The 18,371-nt window shown below is 36.7% G+C and overlaps 1 protein-coding gene across 7 annotated transcripts in view; it reads right to left on the reverse strand.

Annotated features, from left to right (window-relative positions):
• Positions 1 to 4,799: 4,799 nt before the first annotated feature.
• Positions 4,800 to 18,371, reverse strand: part of PUX1 (plant UBX domain-containing protein 1) — a 408,013-nt gene continuing 394,441 nt past the window's right edge. For all 7 annotated transcript variants that reach the window (XM_089425156.1, XM_089425151.1, XM_089425150.1 and 4 more), the window contains one exon: positions 4,800 to 5,337. In XM_089425156.1, the coding sequence (XP_089281282.1) occupies positions 5,150 to 5,337 (188 nt within the window). In that variant the 3' untranslated portion in view covers positions 4,800 to 5,149. The remainder of the gene's footprint in view (positions 5,338 to 18,371) is intronic.

Raw genomic sequence — 18,371 nt, forward strand, 5'->3', positions numbered from 1 at the left:
CCTATAATTTTTTAGTTTTGTCATATACTTCATGTACGAGTACATTGTTTGATTAATGAAAAGCATTTTTTGCTTCTAGACTGACTTTTCTTTAAGGGACCTAAGTCTCCTTGGGTTAGGGCCCATCCCAAGTGTTCAAGCCCCCCTTCTCGTAACTTTACATTCCAAGCATTTAGTTTGGTCATGCATTTCTGCAAATCTCATCTCTGAAAAAGTATTGTTTTTGTAGGGTTAATGGATAAGCTTCTCTAAGTTTGTTTATTTGCTTTGCTCTGATGAATTTAGAATAATTTCTCTCATGCAGTGATCCTTTTCATTTAAAATTTCAACTCATCCTTTCTTGTTGTTTTATTTTTTGCAATTAGTATTTTATTAGTCATTCGTGGATTTTTCTTTTACCAATAAATCATGCATTTTGCTTTCAGTTAGACAAGATTGCTTCTTAGGTATAGTTAGCATTGTTTTGGTACACTTGGCTCACTTAGATCATCATCTTTTCACCTACTATTATATATTTCTACAATCTACCAATTAGTTGAATTTTGCCTAGCCGAGCTACAAGACACTCTAGTTTTGTCTCTTCCTTGTATGAGTTGATCCATTGGGTGCACCTGAGCTTGGAGAAGACCTATTTACCCTTCCACAACCTTCCTCCACCCTTTAAACCACATTTAAACTTCATAAGTTTTCTCTCGGATGTTTCTTGTAGCAAAATGGGGCCATTTAGTAGCAGTGCACAAATTGCATCAAAACACCTCCAAATTCGCACCCAAGTCTATTTATCATTTCTTAGCACATTACAATGGTCATTAGACCCTGAAGATGGAGTTTAAAGGCTCAAAGACCCCTTATAAGCTTTACCCTAGTAGTGGTAGATTTCCTTTTGCAATTAGGATTTGTTATTTGTATGTCTTCTTCCAATTGCAAGTTGATTCATTATGCACCATAGAATAGGATTGATTGGTCTACAACATTCTAAAAATGATTTGCTTTGCTTTCTTGCAATTAGCATAGGTTTCTTTCTTGTCATTTACTTTCCTGCAATTAGCATATATTTATTTCTTGCAAAACAGAGTAGGTTTACTTCGTCATTTACCTTTATGCAATTCGATCAGGGTTTACCTTCTATCATTTGATTTCTGCAAGATATAATACGGATTACTTTTTGATGTTTCCTTTCCTACAAGCTAGATTATGCCTATTTTCTATTCATCGGTTTTATGAGCATGCTCTCTAGGAAACCAATGAAATGTTCCCTCATAGAGATTAGCGGTGGAAGGCACTCCTACTAGTTGAGTACTCAAAGAATAGTGATGGATGGAGTAGCTCGGGATGACACGTATAGGGTCATTAACGACATTATCTTTTACAAAGGGAGGATATTCTTGGTCCCCGAGTTAGAGCTTAAGGACAAGATCATGAGAACCATCCATGACTCACTCGTAGTTGGACACCAAGGATTCTTCAAAACATATATGCAAGTAGGAGATATTTTTGTGGAAGGGCCTTAAAGGGGATGTTTGGAGACATGTCGCAAAATGTATTAGTTGCTAGCAAAATAAAATAGAGCAAACCCATCCAACAAGACTACTACAACCATTGTCAATCCCAAATCAAAAACAGGAAAGCATTTCGATGGATTTCATTATAGGGCTTCCAAAGGTGCAAGGGAGAGATTGTATCTTCGTAGTGGTGGATATGCTAACAAAATTCATTGATTTCATGGCCATCTCTTCTGACTACTTAGCAACATAGGTGACAGAGACATTCTTTTTAGAGATCTTCATATTGCACAGAGTTCCCAAAAATATTGCCAGTGGTTGAGATAACAAATTCCTCGAGGCATTTTGGTTGGAACTATTTAGATTAGCTGGCACAACGCTAACCCCGAGTATCAGTTATCATCTGCAAAATGTTGGTCGGACAAAGATCGTCAACAAGTGGGTGGCAAGATATTTGAGGAACTATGTGGCCAAACAATAGAAAACTTGGATTAGGTTGCTTCACTTGAGTGAGTATTATTATAACACCACCTACCATGTGTATTGGGATGACTCCCTTCATAGCAGTGTATGGGTATGATGCTCCCATATTCGTTGAGATGGCACTAGGAGTCAACATGGCATGGATGGCTAGGGATTGGTTGTATAAGAGTCAAGATATTCTTATAGTCCTCAATGATAACCTACAGGTAACCCAAAATCAGCAGAATTTGTATACATATCATCATAGGGTGAAGCAAAATGTCTAGGAGCAGGATCTTACTTTCCTAAGACTTCAACCATATAAGCAGTCATCCTTGCAGAATGGCTCAAAGAAATTAAAGCCACGATTCTTTGGACCTTACAAGGTGATTAGGAAAATTGGGGAGGTTGCTTATGAATTAGAATTACCAAAAGAAAGCAATACTCGCAATGTTTTCCATGTATTTTGCCTTGAAAAGGTGTTTGGACAGCGAATAAAGGCCACAACGTAGCTTCCACCACTTGACGAGGAAGGACAATGGGTCCTCATTCTAGAAGAGGTCATGGACACGAGGGAGAGGAACTTGAGTAGAGTCATCTAGGAGTATTTAATTCAATGCAATGGCTTAGCACTGGAAGATAGTACATGGGAAGGCGTATAGGTGTTGCAATACCCCAACTTGCAGTTGCTTGAGGATAAGCAAATTCGGAAAGGGAGGATTGTAATGTCCCTTTCCAATCCATAGAAGCATGAGAGGTTTTGAGTCATATCCTATCTAGATCTCATGGGCTATTGACAAGAAAAAGGAGGTCAACATAATAAATGAATACATAATTAAATAAAGATGGTAAAAAGTCACTTTAGAGGTAAAATGTTATCCATGGAGGGTCGAAATTATTGTGTAGAAGTGATCGATTTCCAGTTGGAGGAGGCTAAATTGTATATCTTGCCACAAACGAATTTGTTGTGCTACAGAACGCTAAATTTAATTAAATTTGTGAGGAAAATGCATCATATTCTCAAAGGCCTGAATTATTGTTGCATTGCCAAGGTTATTGAGGGTCGTTGTCAGTCATAGGGAGGCCCAATTCCCTAAGAAAATTGTTTCTTCATTGCAGGACAAGTTGTCAGTTGTGCAAAAAGGCCAAAATATTTATCAAGGAGTTCATGGGCAAGCATTTTCAGGGGTCTATCAACCAATTTTTGTCTATCCTCCAAAAATCTATTAATAAAGAAGTTAGGGTTTGCAGTATTCTCTCTCTCATTTATGAGTTTCCAATTTAAGTGAAGTGCTAGTAAATTTTATAAGTTTATTTGTGTTCCTGGAAAAAGATTTATGATATATTTCTTTGAATATAATTTATGAGTAATTGGCCATAAAAATTGAAAATGTATATTACATTCTTTCATTTGTATCGAAATATATAAGCATATCACTACACAAGACTGGAAGGTTGTACTAGATGTGACCACCTACACCATCTTTGGGAGTGTTAGTGAGTATTCCCTGCACTATGAGCAAAAAGCTACTGCTTCAACCCATTCAAGACAATCTAGTGAATCCCATGGGTTTGATGGAAGGTCACAACACAGAGTTGGTCAAGTTGTTCATGAAAGGAATGATTGTCGCCGAAATAGACTCCCTATGGCCCAACCCCAAAATGATAAATACTTGCAGATTGCCCTCTTTTTCAAACCCTGTGTGAGGTACTGATTATTGGGACCTGCCATCCCAAAGCTGAAATTAAGCAATATAATGTTCAAGGGCTAACCCCAAGAACTCTCCATCTACCATGTATTCTATCTTGTTAGTGGCAGTTATGACCATTTTTTTTCTTTCCATTGGCAGAAAACTATTGATTATGGTAGTACGTCCCCCATTTTATTGTTAAGCATTATTATGTACCCAAGTTTTATAATGCTCTTGGGTGATATGGACAATGGAGATTGCTTAGAATAAGTTGAGCTTGAGAATAAAAGTACCTAACTATTTTACATTATTTATAAATCTCATAGTAAAATGGACATTTTATTTTTAAAATTTACCAGCATGACTAACATCAAAATATTGGTTGTCATTGCATTCCAATAATTTTAGGCGTCAAAATATTGGTTGTTATTGCATTCCAATAATTTTAGGCGTCAAAATCTTGGTGTCTCTTTTTATTTCAATTGATGATTTAAATCCCACTATAGCTGGATGGTTTCTTGATTTTATTCCTATCAATTGTACCCTTTCCAAGGTTAAGTGAACAAATGTGGATTTAGCAGGATATCGAATAGTGTGTATCCTTGAGTCAACTTCTACATCGTGAAAGCAGGAAAGCAACATCACAGGGGAATATAGAGATAACTGCATGATGTTGGATGCTAAAATACAATATTTGGTCATTTTTATAATAATAAAAAACTTTTTATCATTATTTAACTTCCATACTATGACAACCTCGACCATTGATTGCCTTGACATACAGCCACACAGTTTCGTATCACCCTAGATTAATAATAAGTTACTTTCAGGTCAACATGCATCTACGGCTACACGCAATTTGTTATGATATGAAGTGTGCGGCTACACTCCTAGTTCTAATTGAGGGAGAGTTTATAAAATGTTGAAAATGGTTTCCGGGTTAAAAACAATAAATGAACATCAACGTCTTAAGACCTACCACCTAATACAATAGCGAAGATGTTAAGCATAATTAATACCCAAATCGTATAGATTTTTAATTGTCTAATGCCGTTGTCTACCCAGTCCATGCTACTGAAGAAAGCCAGAAAATCATCTCTCTTTCACTGCGTATCTTTAAAAATATTAAATAGAGAATTAGGGATTGAGATTAGAAGGCCTAGATAGGTGCTAGTTCATTCAAAAAATTATTTTTGTATGTTCCTAATATAAAAATAAACTATAAACAGGAAAATCCTACTTCACACAATTATGAGGTCTATCCTACTTCACACAATTATGAAGTCTACAGAATTCTGCCTAAATCATTGCATGAAATACTGTATACAAACACAGCTTAGAGCAAGGCAGTGCATTCAGCATTTTCTAAGATATTTAGTCAACCCTGCATTACGGTGAGCATCAACGTAAATACAAGCCTTGCAGCTTTAGCAGAAAGGCGTAATTCATACTTTGCTAGTTAATTTAACAAATCCTAATCAATTACACGCAAGACTACATTCTCAACCACTTGGGCTTGACATCTTTTTTAGCAACAGGTCTACCATTGGAAGGCTCTGCTGGAGGCTCTGCAGCAAGAGGTTCAGGTTCAGCTGGCTTTTCCGCTTCTTTTGCTTCAAGTAGGGTATGCAGATCACACAAAGCCATAATATCATCGCGTAGAAAGGGGCCCTTCTCTTCCTCTGTCAATTATACAATGTAACCTTATCAGTATTCTAAATAACTAGGTTAAATGCTCACTGAACATTATTTGACAACACACAAGTTACTCGTGGAAGAAGGCAAAGATGGTAACTATTCGGTGAAAGTCAAAGAATAAATTACTAGTTGCATGGAATATGTCAGCTTTCTAGGAGGCTGAAGAAAAAATAAAAATAACGTTTCACTGTTTGCAACCAAGAAAAATGTCTTTGCAATGATATTGTTTACAACTAACAAATCTTTGCAACATTCAACTGTTTTATCATCACGTATTATAAATATCAGTAATAGATAAAACGTGCAGTAGTAATCAAGATTCCTTTAAACATCCGTTGCAAACGTGCCATTAAAATTGCGGATTTTCTCATCGAGACAAATTCCTTGCTAACTTTTTCTGGACAAGGACTAATAGGATTCTCCCAACAATTGTATAAGTTTCACTGGCAAATAAAAGATACAAATTTAGGGCGACTACAAATATATACATGCAAACGATAACCAAGAGAATTGTGTTACTTCCAGGGGAAGCTTGCCTGCAATTGGATTCTAAGACAACAAAGGCCAAAAGTTTAAGAGAGACATTTTATAACCCGAGTTGCACAGAGTAGCTTTGTATGTAAACTACCAGAAAGTTCTTTAGAAACGCAACAAAGTTGACGTAATAGAAATGGAATGAAACAAATTTTCACAAGTAACAAAGAATGTGTTAGCAACCAAAGACAGTTTGATCCTACAGACATCCACAACCTAGTCCCAAACACTCTCCCATCAAAAATAGAAAATAGGATAAGATAATTATATTAATGTTGAACATAGACTCAGCAATACTCAGAGTGAACCTTGTAAAGTGCAAAATCTTCACAAACCAATATTAAGGTGCTGGTAAATCAAGAATCCTTCAAAGACAATGGAATCATGGCAGAAATCCCATCCATTTATATAATAATCTGGGAGTAGGATTGATATTCTACAATAGATGAAATTAAACTATGGAGGGAGGTACTTTTCATTCTCCCTCTCTCTCTCTCAAGATCAATCTTCCCAACAAATCTATTGGTATCTCAGTAATAACCCAAGGGACAGATCAGATGTACAAATCTCATTATAAGGAAAGATACATAGCACCAAATTCATCCCATAAGTCAAAGCCCAATGGCATCAAGGTCAGCACCCAACTAACCATGGGATCAATCAATATCGTTCATGAGGCCAAACTCTCCAACCATGAGCAATGGTTTCTCAGTCAAGCACAATGACCCAAGAGAATCATCAAAGTCAACCTCTACGACCATCTCACTGGTATCTTAGTCAAACACGTGACTTAAATCAGGATCAAACTCTATGACCATACCAATGGTCTCTCAGTCACACCCAATAACCTAAGAATACACAAGGTCCATCTCCCCAACCATAAACAAGGGTCTCTTAGTTGAGCTCAATGACCTAAGGGAGGAATCCCTATCTCACTATCAAACTCCTGACTACATAGTCTCTTGGTCCACGACCCAAGGGAGGAATCTTGATCTCGATGTCAAAAGTCTCAATCTCCCCGACCATATGGTCTCTCCGTGAAATGCAATGACCCAAGGGAGAGTATTCAAAATAAGTGTCCTCAACCAAGCCAATTGGTCTCTCGATCAAACACAATGACTTAAGGGATCACTCCAAGCCTCAAAACCAACCTCCCCAACCATAAGGTTTCTCTATCAAACTCAATGACCCAAGGGAGTAACAAAACAATCTTCCCAACCATAAACCATGGTTTATCAACCAAGCCCAAGGAAGATTCATGATGCTATACAATTAAAGCTTTCTCTCTCTTCAAGAGAATTCTCAACCACTCTAGGTTTCTCATAGAAGCAATCAAGCTTCATCAGGGACAATGGCTTAGTCAAAACATTACCAACCTGCTCATCAATAGAAATATATTCGAGCTTCACAACTCCTCATAGGAAAACATCCCACATATAGTGGTACTTGATCTCAATGTGCTTTAACCTTTTCCTAGATGATTTCCTTGTCATTTCCAGTCAGCAACATATCATCCACATATAAACCAAATAAATAAGGCAATGACCAACTAATTTGAAATACACACAGTGATCTACTTTCTTCCTTGCAAGGTCAAGTCCCAATATAAAAGTATCAATTTTTTTATACCACATCCTTCGTGATTGCTTTAACCCATACATGGCCTTTTTTAGTCTCCATAACAACTCTTTCTTTCCCTTCACTACGAAGCCTTTTGGTTGCTCCATGTAGATTTTTTACTCCAAACCCCCATCTAAGAATGTTGTCATCACATCCATTTGTTCTACTTCAAAATCAAAAGCAGTAGCAATACACACACAACGTTAGCAAGGTTTGATCAAGATGATAAGTGGTAACCACACAATAGATGCACCCACTGCCACCTTAGCACAATTCCATCTTACTTTAGGCCATAGTTTTACAAACAAAAATGGGACTTTGAGCCAACCACCTATCCAATGGAGTTTTGAACCAGAACTGGATTGAACCTGATCAAACCATATTTGAAAAAATACATAAAATAATTAACTTTTAATGAAAATTTACTTTCAAGATTTCAAACCATAATTCGAAAATATTAGTGACAAAATATGCAATGTTTGCTCATCTATATACCATGTAAGGGTGAATATATCAAAATGGCACCAAGTGCAATACATATCAACAACAAATACATAATCAATGAGGTTTTTAATGGCCTCTAGAGTCCAAAAGCAATGCTACAAGCTATTGGGCCACTGGCCTACTACAAATCACTAATCAACATGATCACACCTCAAACTCATCACCACTACTATACATGGAATCATTAAATGAAGCTACATAAACATCATTTGTCTCAAAGACTTACTCCTCGAGGACATTTGCAACCTCAAAGGTAGTAGTAGCAATACTAGGCCTAGCAGAAGCACAAGTTGGCCAAGTTGCACAACTCGTGCTTGCATGTGTCATGCTTGGTGGTTCACTTCCTTCAACTTCTAGTTTAACTACTAGATCTGCATTGCGATCAACCCCCCTTCCCCACTCACTCCCAAAAAAGAAAATATTAGACAAAAATATCCATGGCATCAATATCAAAACCAACATCAAACTCTCTTGGTTGAGTCTCCTCTACGCATTTTGAAGTTACATCAATATCATCCAATACAATGAGATCTATATCAAGTCTTTTGTTCCACAATTAGTTATGCCTTGGTAGAAGGTTGTACCAGATGAAGGCAAGATCATTTAACCATTTTTTGTTCTAAACGGTTTTTCTTTTTCATATGAATCCGCTCAAAAACAAACCAATTGAACTCACACAGAAAAGCACTGCAAGTTTGGTTGACGACTCCAACTGCAAAGTTTTGAAATTGAGGACATTGGCTACCAAATGACTCCCACCAATGTGCTACAAAAGACATACTAAAGTTAGTTCATTGTTCAAAAATTTAGATTGTGAGTTTGGCTAAAAAGGCAAATATTTACAGTTTGAATTTTAAATAATTAAACTTAAAAAAAAAATAGAATTGCATACTTGCTTAGTCCACATCTCTTGCAACCTTTGCTAGGTTTTTTGCATAAATAATTATGGCCCTAGTCAAAGTATTTTTTTGTTGATGTATTTCCAGCTGCTCGGATGCATCAAGGACCATGCACTACAGGTACTCATACAACCCATCTTTGACCTCTCCAATATGATCTCCTGACAGGCCTTTATATTGATACACTTTGGGTTCGGAAAATACACAACTACATGCATAGCAAGATGCACTTAATTTTTCCATCTGTTATCATTGATATCCCAAATAGGCCCATACTTACCCTGATTCATAGCCTCCTTTCCCTGATTCATAGCCTCACAAATGTAGCCCACGACCAATTTTTTCTCATCCACCAAACACAAAACCTTAACAAAGGGCTCATTGATTTCCACAACCTCTAATGCTTCTTTCCAAAAAGTGTTGTCAAAATATTTCTTTTTGGTGTCTTTTACATCTTATTTGTGAGACCACCAAGATACATTCCAATCATTCTATAGCTAGGAAGTGAGAGATTGCAACATGAGGAAGTGAGTTGCAATTCTCATGATGGCAAATGCAACAAGCTCCTTGCCCCTGGTGTTTTTCCTCATTAGGCTCAATACCCATGAGTGATTTTAGATGTATTTTGTGATATACTTGGCAAGCTATACAATGTTATTTACCCAATTCACTTTGCCCATGTCCTCAAGCATGAGGTCTATGCAATGTGCAGAACATGAGATCCAAAATATGGTCCTCTATTTGGACTCTAGCATCTTTCCATCAAGAACATAGTTTGAGACGTTATCTGTGATGACCCGAACAACATTTTGCTCCTCTCCCTGTCATAAACATCTCATCCAAAAGCTCAAATAACATGTCTGCATCTTTCACCCTATCAAATGCATCAACTGATTTCAGAAACATGGTTCCTTAAAGGGAAGAGACAAAGAAATTTATGATAGTATAGTTCTTTCCATCAATCCATCCATCTAACATGATGGAACAACCTCCTTCGGTCCATGACTCTAAAATCCTTCAAATATTTATCAATGGACATAACCTCTTTTTTGCAAAAGAGATCCCCTCAAGTCATGCAAGCCAGGGTCTTTGAAGCCCCTTCCTCAAACTATTACAAGGAACCACATAGCCTAGTGATAAGGTGAGTGGACAACATTAAAGGGGATATTTGCATCATACCACCATCTAGCAATAGATTGAAAAGCAACTTGTTTGCACTACTTCCAATGGGTATCTAAGATGAAAACTTTTACATGGTTGGGAGGCACTAGCAGAGGAAGAGACAAAGGAAGGTCTGAAATAGATCTTAATGTTCATCTTCTTTTCAAGTTCATTGTGAAACACAAGATGGGAAGGAACATAATGGAAGGGGACAACAATGGCACAAGGGACAAAGGAGTCGCCTTCAAATTCAAAATCATCACACTCGCTCTCATAGATTTCTAAAACTTGCCTCTTCTTTGTGATTTCGTCTTTTATTGACTTTTCCCTAGTCTTCTCCTCTACAAATTTCTCAAATTGTCTGAGTATTTTTGCCCTAATATGCCTTATCACTTCCTTATGTACATCATACGAGATTACTTGGTCTCTTATACCAGCCAAGTGTTGTTTCAACCTATAAATACCAACACCCCATTGGGTGCTTGCAATATTTGTAAAAATCATAATGTCATCAATAACACCACAATGAGCCCATGCAGCAAATTTGGTTCTTGGGGCCATAGAGGATGATGGAATTTCAAGGGAAAGAAATATGAAAATTGAGAAAAAAAAGTGCAACTAATTATAATGCAAACCCTATGATAAATTTAAAAACACAAAAAGGCAGATTTAGCCTAGAAAAATGGACTGATTTTTATTTGAAAAAAGGAGAATTAAAATTAAAAATGGGACAACAATCAAATCTACAATTTTATATGAGAGAAAGCATACATTCCCATGAATACCAATGGCCAAAACCTCCCAAATATTCCAACTCCAAGAAGCCAAACAACCTCCAAATCTGCCACTGTGAGACTATCGTTGCAAAACTCACGGCTGTCGCAAAACTCTCCAAGCTTACATATACTCACAAAAACTCAAAATAGGTGTGAAGCAAATAGGAGGGGGAGGGTTTGTTCTATAGCCAAGGGCGGGCTTTCTTGGGAGGGAAACCTCTAGTTTCCTCCAAAACCACCTCAAAACCCAACAAAAACCATCATTGTGGGTCCCCCAGGCGTGAGAGAGCTAACCGGCTGATTTGGTACCTAACCAATAGAAATCGGCCCTCCAACCCAGTAAACAAGCCAGTTCAATACCATGCCTAGTCCAACCAACCAATTTGGCCAATTCTGATTTGGATTGGGTCGGCTTTGAAAACACTGCACTAGGCCAACTCCTACAATGCCACAAGGGGTATCTTAATACCTTGATTGCTTCCCCAAAAAGTCATTAGATTAGTGCCTAGGAACCTTATGTTAGATGAAGGTTAGGAGCTAATCAAACAACTGCTAAATTTGATATGTAAGGAAATAACACATAAGCCAAAACTTGAGAAAGAGTGAAATATCTCAAATGAATACTACCTTTGATGTCATAAGTTGAGGTAAGGATGCATCCAACAAGTGAGATGATCTCTCTATGAATTTCTTGAAATATCTCAAATGAATACTACCTTTGATGTCACAAGTTGAGGTAAGGATGCATCCACCAAGTGAGATAATCTCTCTATGAATTTCTCTTGATTGTATGACCTAGAAGAGGACAAGCTTGTTGTTTTCCAGAAGTTCTAGCACCTGTAAATGATAAAAGTCTACAGAAAACACAAGTTTAGAGTGCCTCTCAAGCCACCCAGGAATGTGGAAACACACTAGGATCAAGTATCCATGGCTGCTAATGTTAGGACTATGAAACATTAATGAAATAACAACCCAGCAACAGATTTATGCAATAAAATGTAAGGGTACAACAATCTGAAACAGCCATTTCATAAATTGAAGGGACAATCCCCCTATGGTTAAGCACAGAATCCAGATTTCCTCCCAATCAAAATAAAACACTTTCTAGCAATTTGGAAGCTGAAAATACTTCTAAATAAGATGAATATATAATAAAAAGCAATCAAAGGTAAAACTAAGGCTTACTTGGTTAGATCTCACCTTATTTCCTTCAAACCCTTGGAAAGGGAGGGCTTCACAAATCCTTGTAGAAGATGACTAATTTTATTCTAAATTTGAGAAGACCATGAAAATGTAAAAACCCTCAAAAAAAGGTGTTAAAGCATAATAATCCAAAGAAAAGGATGATTTTATCTTGGGGCATTAGATGTTGCTAGATAGGCACAAACCACAAGATGTCCACCTTCAAACGAGACTATTTTTGGTGTTTTTATCTTTTAGATTTCTTCAGTGTTTTAAAATTTTCTATTTTTATGAATTTTTCTATAATATAAATAAATAAAATGACAAGAACTTGAATTTGTATAAAAATTGGTTTGTTGTTGGATTTAGGGCTAATGTCTTATCTCCACTAGGGCTTAATGGGGTCAAGATGAATGCCCTTTTTAAGTTGGTTATTCAATGCTTGTGGATTAGGACAAGAAGGTAGAACCCTAGAAGTTAAATTACCTAAATGTCTAATCAAGACAAGTTACTAAACCAAGCCCTAGTAGAAGCTAAGTCACATAGTTCAGGTTCATGTTCGAGTTTAAAGATGATTAGTTTCAGTTCAAGTTTTAACTTTTTGATGAGGTTCACTACTAGGTTCATCTATATACATTTTCTATATATATATATATATATAAACTTAAAAATAAAATATAGCACAAAATAGTAAGAAATCAACATTAATAAACATAAAAAGTGTTATCATGGACTTGGAAATTGCAAGGATAGATTACAAGCTTAAGTTGTGACATGAGGTTATGAGTTTTGATCTACAAACTTAATCAATGGCCATGAGGTTCGATAAGGTTCGCCAAATTTTGAACCTCAAAGTTGAAGTTCAACAAACCTTGTGACATAGACTAGAAGGGATCCCCTAAAGGAGAAAGCCTTCAACCATGAGATCAACTATGGAATGAAATAAAATCAAAACTCTTGTTGAAGAACCTCTAGGGTATGGACCAACAAGGAGATTCAATGCTTACCTCACACAAACAAGAGAGAAGTGAGAGAATTTACCCTAGACATCTCCCTCCAAATGACAAATTTGCCTTCAATGGATCAATCTTGATAACCTTGTAGTAGTCTTGAATTAACACAATGTTATCTTTAAAACTACGTAGAACATCCAAGAAAAAGAGGCTTCAAAGTTGACACCAAAACTTCATGAAGATATTACATTATTGGCATAACAATATCAATAATTCATGACGATTTGGGACAAGAGATAGCTCTTAATTTATAGAAGAGGCTCTCAACATCTCTACCCCTTTTGAAATGTCTAATTTGTAGATTCTGATTGGGTTGGATGTTTTGAAGACAGGAAGAGAACTTCTGAATGTTATCATTGTTGGAAAATCAAGATATTTGTAGATTATTGTTGATTCTCCTTTCATGATAATTACTTGTGATATTTGTTGGCATTTTGTTATTGAATTTTACTACTTCATCAAGCAATTATCAAAAACATGAAAATCACAAAACACAAATAACACAAGATATAGGCTCCATGCCAGGGAAAAACCCCACAACTTGGAGAAAACCTAAACAATCCTCTTCTTATAGAATCAAATCAAAATGAAACCTCCAAGACCCAAAGACCAAGACCTTCTCCAAGCACTAAGTCAACCCTCTTAAAACTTTCTTCAATCAAGTCAACATTCACCAAGTCAAAGATGGTCAATTTGCTCCAAGTCAAGAATTTCGGTTCTGCAATTTCGGGTCTGCAACTTGTCCTTCAATCTTCGGCCTTGCAACAACTGTAGAAACCCTAGCCTTCTCGCACATGTAAGCAAACAGTCTAAAATTCAAGTAGTCTTCCTCTTCCTTGGGTTTTTCTTCCTTCTATACCCTTCGCACTTTCTTCCTTCATGTCCTGTGCATAGATCAAGCAAGCTTATTCTATATCAGATGAGGACGAGGTCTCCTCTATATATAGTCATCCAAGAGAGCGAACAGGTGCCCCAACAAGGCCGACTTAACATGGCAAGGCGGACTTGGGTTTAGAGGGCAAAATTACTTTTTTAGAATTAAAAATAATTGTTCTTTCTTGTTACAAAATGCCCAATTCGGTCTTTTACATATGACAAAGACTCTTTTGACTCATTAAACCCTAGGAGCATGAAGAACATGCTTTAACTAGACTTGAGCATGAAACCCATGCTTAAAAAAATTATTTTTCTTCTTTTACATGAAATACAAATTGATACAAGTACAAAGATAATTATGAAGACCAACCCTAGTTACTTTTCCAATAGTATTAGCTTGGATATCATGGATGAGTATTGTGCAAACCTTTGTTGCATTTAGCATGACTGAAGCTAAGTATGTAACTGATCGCTCAACTTGTTGTGAAGCAGTTTGCCTTCAAAAGTTGTTTGATGGTTTGTTTGATCAAGTGCTAGAATCGACTGTGATATATCCAAAAGTTGTATGAAGCTTTCTGAAAATCTTCTTTTTCAAGAGGCATCGAAGCACATTGAAATCATATATCACTATATTTGGGATGTTGTCCAAAGAAGAGTTGTGATGCTCAAATATATTTTTGTTGATAAACAAGTTGCTGATGTTTTGATATAGCCTCTATCCTGGATGAAGTTTGTTTCTTAAAGAAGCCTGGAGTGGCTGAGAATCCCACTCTTGGAGGGAGGAAGCATTGATTGTATAGCATCATGGATCTTCCTTGGGCTTGGCTAAGAAACCATGGTTTAGGGTTGGGAAAATTGTTTTGGTTACTCCCTTGGGTCAAACTGATAACTACTTCCAATGATACAATTAGACTTCTTTAGAGCATTCTAATCATTAAGTAGTTACATGAAAAATTTCAACCATTAACTTCTTCAATAGAGCAGTAGAGATCATAAGAGACACGAAAATTTTGGTCAATGACTAGTGCAAAACCCACAAAGGGGAAAACCCATAAATCTTTCCTTATGAGAGCTCAATTCATCAAAATGTACATCAAAGTATTCCAGTCAAAATAACAATTTATAACCTTAATAAATGCCAAGTCAAACTAGTCAAATGATAGAAAAGTCAACGCACTGTCCCAGTCAAAGTCTGCAACAAAAGTGTCAAATTTCGGCATGAGGTAGCTGGTCAAAGGCCCAAAATTTGGCTGCAATATCTCAGTCGAAGTCTCAATCAAATCACAAAAGTTGACTTGCAGTCAACCCTCAGTCAACGGCCTAGAAACAAAGATTAACTTCGGTCAAACTGAGTCAATGAATCACAGAGAAACTCAGCCTCTAAGTCAAGAACTCGGTCAAACAGAGAGGAACGAACCAAAGTGAACAATGCTCAAACATAAGTCAAATCGTTGGTCAACACAGAATGAATATTCTTCTTCTCCTCACACGTGTGAAAAGAACTCCTTGTGTTGGCCGAATGAGATGTGATAGATGCATGCCAAATGAAGTCAATCGAATGCTAATATATACAAGTGCTAAGAGGTGTGTTTTGAACTTGGGGTCAAATCCTTTCAATTAGTGGGGCCGACTTGTGCAAATGAGGTCGATTTGGTCAACATAAAAATATATAATTTCTCCTTTGCTTTGCCAATGAAAATATTGCCTGAAGCTACCAATTTTCAACACTCCCTCTTATCTAGGGAGGTATTTTTCATTCTCTCTCTCTCTCACTCTCTCAAGATCAACCTCCTCGACAAATGTATTGGTCTTTTAGTAATAACCCAAGGGAGAGATCAAATCTACAAGTCTCATCATAAAGAAAGATACATAGCATCAAACTCATCCCATAAGCCAAAACCCAATGGCATCAAGGTGACCACCCAACTGGCCATCAATCAATCAATATCATTCATGAGGCCAAACTCTTCAAACATGACCAATGGTTTCTCAGTCAAGCACAATGACCCAAGAGACTACTCAAAGTCAATCTCTACAACCATCTCACTAGTCTCTTAGTCAAACACCATGACTCAAATCAGGATCAAACTCTTCGACCATACCAATGGTCTCTCGGTCAAAAGCAATGACGTTAAGAGAATACACAGGGTCCATCTCCCCGACCACAAACAAGGGTCTCTCAGTCAAGTTCAATGACCTTAGGGGGGAATCCCTATCTCATTATCAAAATCCTCGACTACATAGTCTCTTGGTCGACAACCCAAGGGAGGAACCCTGATCTTCATGTCAAAAGGTTCAATCTCCCCGACCATATGGTCTCTCAGTCAAATGCAATGACCCAAGAGAGAGTACTCAAAATCAGTGTCCCCAACCAAGCCTATTGGTCTCTCGGTCAAACACAATGACCTAAGGGATCACTCCAAGCCTCAGAGCCAACCTCCCCAACCATAAGGTTTCTCAATCAAACTCAATGACCCAAGGGAGTAACCAAAACAATCTTCCCAACCATAAACCATGGTTTCTTAGCCAAGCCCAAGTAAGATTCATGATGCTATACAATCAAAGTTTTCCCTCCCTTCAAAAGGAATTCTCAACCACTCTAGGCTTCTCACAGAAGCAAGCAAGCTTCATCCAGGACAGTGGATTGATCAAAATATTAGCAACTTGCTCATCAATAGAAATATATTCAAGCCTCACAGCTCTTCATAGGACAACATCTCGAATATAGTGATACTTGATCTCAATGTGCTTCCACCTGTATGGAAAACGAGATTCTAAGAAAACTTCACACAGATTTGATTATTACAATATATCATAGTCGATTTCAGCACTAGATCAAGCAATCCAACAAACAACAATAGGCTAAACAACCAGCTATATACTCAGCTTCAGTCATTCAACAAAGATTTGCATCCATGATATCATAGTGGAGCTGTTAATTTTGGTATGTTCTATGCTTAAGAGCAATTTACTTCAAATTTCTTATTAGCCCAATATCAATTTCCAAATTAGCAATCACATCAACATGATAGTAAAATCCAGATAGAACATAAACATAAACAGTAGAAGACAAGCCAAGACAAGAAGACACAAGATGTGGCACCAGCCAGGGACAAACCCCAATGTGGGGAAACCCTTGATCAATTCTTCTTATAATCTTCAATATCTCAGCAGAGAGAGAGAGATATTACAAATATACAAAACTGATTTTTATGACAGTGTTGACCGCTACGTGTCAACTACCCATAGTAGTACACCCCCTTTTTTGCAAAAGGGGCAGCACTGGATCGACGTGTTTGTGCCATTCGATTGTCATCATCTGCTCGATTATGTTATGTTGTAAACCCAGTCTGCATGTGTAAATTGTAAATAATCTTAGCAAATCTGAGTCATGTATGTAAATTGCCTAGGCAAACCTAATTTTCTAGTGATAATCTACGTTCCGGAAGGTTTTTTGTCTCACTGATCCATGATTGGCAGAGTTTTCCTTCAGCCTAATCCCAAAGCCGAAATGGATTTTGTCATTAGAATCTTAGGGGACTCCTAGTGTACTTGGTCAAGTCTATGTAAAAGTAATTTGGAAATAAGTCTAACTATTTGGTTAGGTTATTACAAATTGTTTGATCTACTAGATTATAGTTGTGTCGCAGAACTGGGTGGTCTATGAGGATCTATGTCAAATGGGTTTTCCCCCTTGAGATGTAAAATTGTAAAAGTCATGATGTAAAGTGTCTTGAGGGTTAGAAAATGTTTTAATCCCCTCATAAGTCCTAAGTCTTAGGTCTTAGGCGATTTTTCCAAAGGGCTAAGTTCGAGGATCCAAAAATAAAAAATAAAAAAACAATAAAAAATTAAAAATATAAATAATAAAAAATTAAAATTAAAAAATAACTAAAAAAAATAATAATAAATTAAAATAAATTAAATTAATAAATCAAAAATAAATAAATAAAAATTGAAAAATAAAATAAAATAATAATAAGTCAAAGTTTTGAGGAAATAAATGCACGGTTTTAATTTTTTAATATATTAAAATACATTTAAAATTTCAACGGATGAGATTGAAAGGGATTTTGATCCTCATCGACGATCGAGATTAGTTTGACATGGATCACTCGAACTAGCCGTTGGGAATTTTCCTTTAAATAGGGTGTCAGGGGTCATTTGAGATCAGATTGGATTTGAGAGTCTGGTGCTAAAGAAAGCTCTCTTGTACTCATTTTTTTTTGTGCAATAAAAAAAGACTTGGGTTAAAAATCTTGTTGGTGTTACTTTTCTGGAAATGCTGTAAGATGTTTCATTTTTCTACATAATTTTATTTTCAGTCATTGATAATAGCTTGATGAAGATTGATTCAAGCACAGGTATCTTGTCTGATCTCTGGGGTTTGAATGATAGTTTAGGTTCTGAAATATAATGGCAAGTATCTCCATTTGATCTGGATTTCACTATT

Source organism: Pinus tabuliformis, chromosome 6 (assembly GCF_031772625.1).
Source record: "Pinus tabuliformis cultivar Carrire ecotype Pingquan chromosome 6, CPIR1, whole genome shotgun sequence".
In the NCBI taxonomy this organism is placed as follows: Eukaryota; Viridiplantae; Streptophyta; class Pinopsida; order Pinales; family Pinaceae; genus Pinus; species Pinus tabuliformis.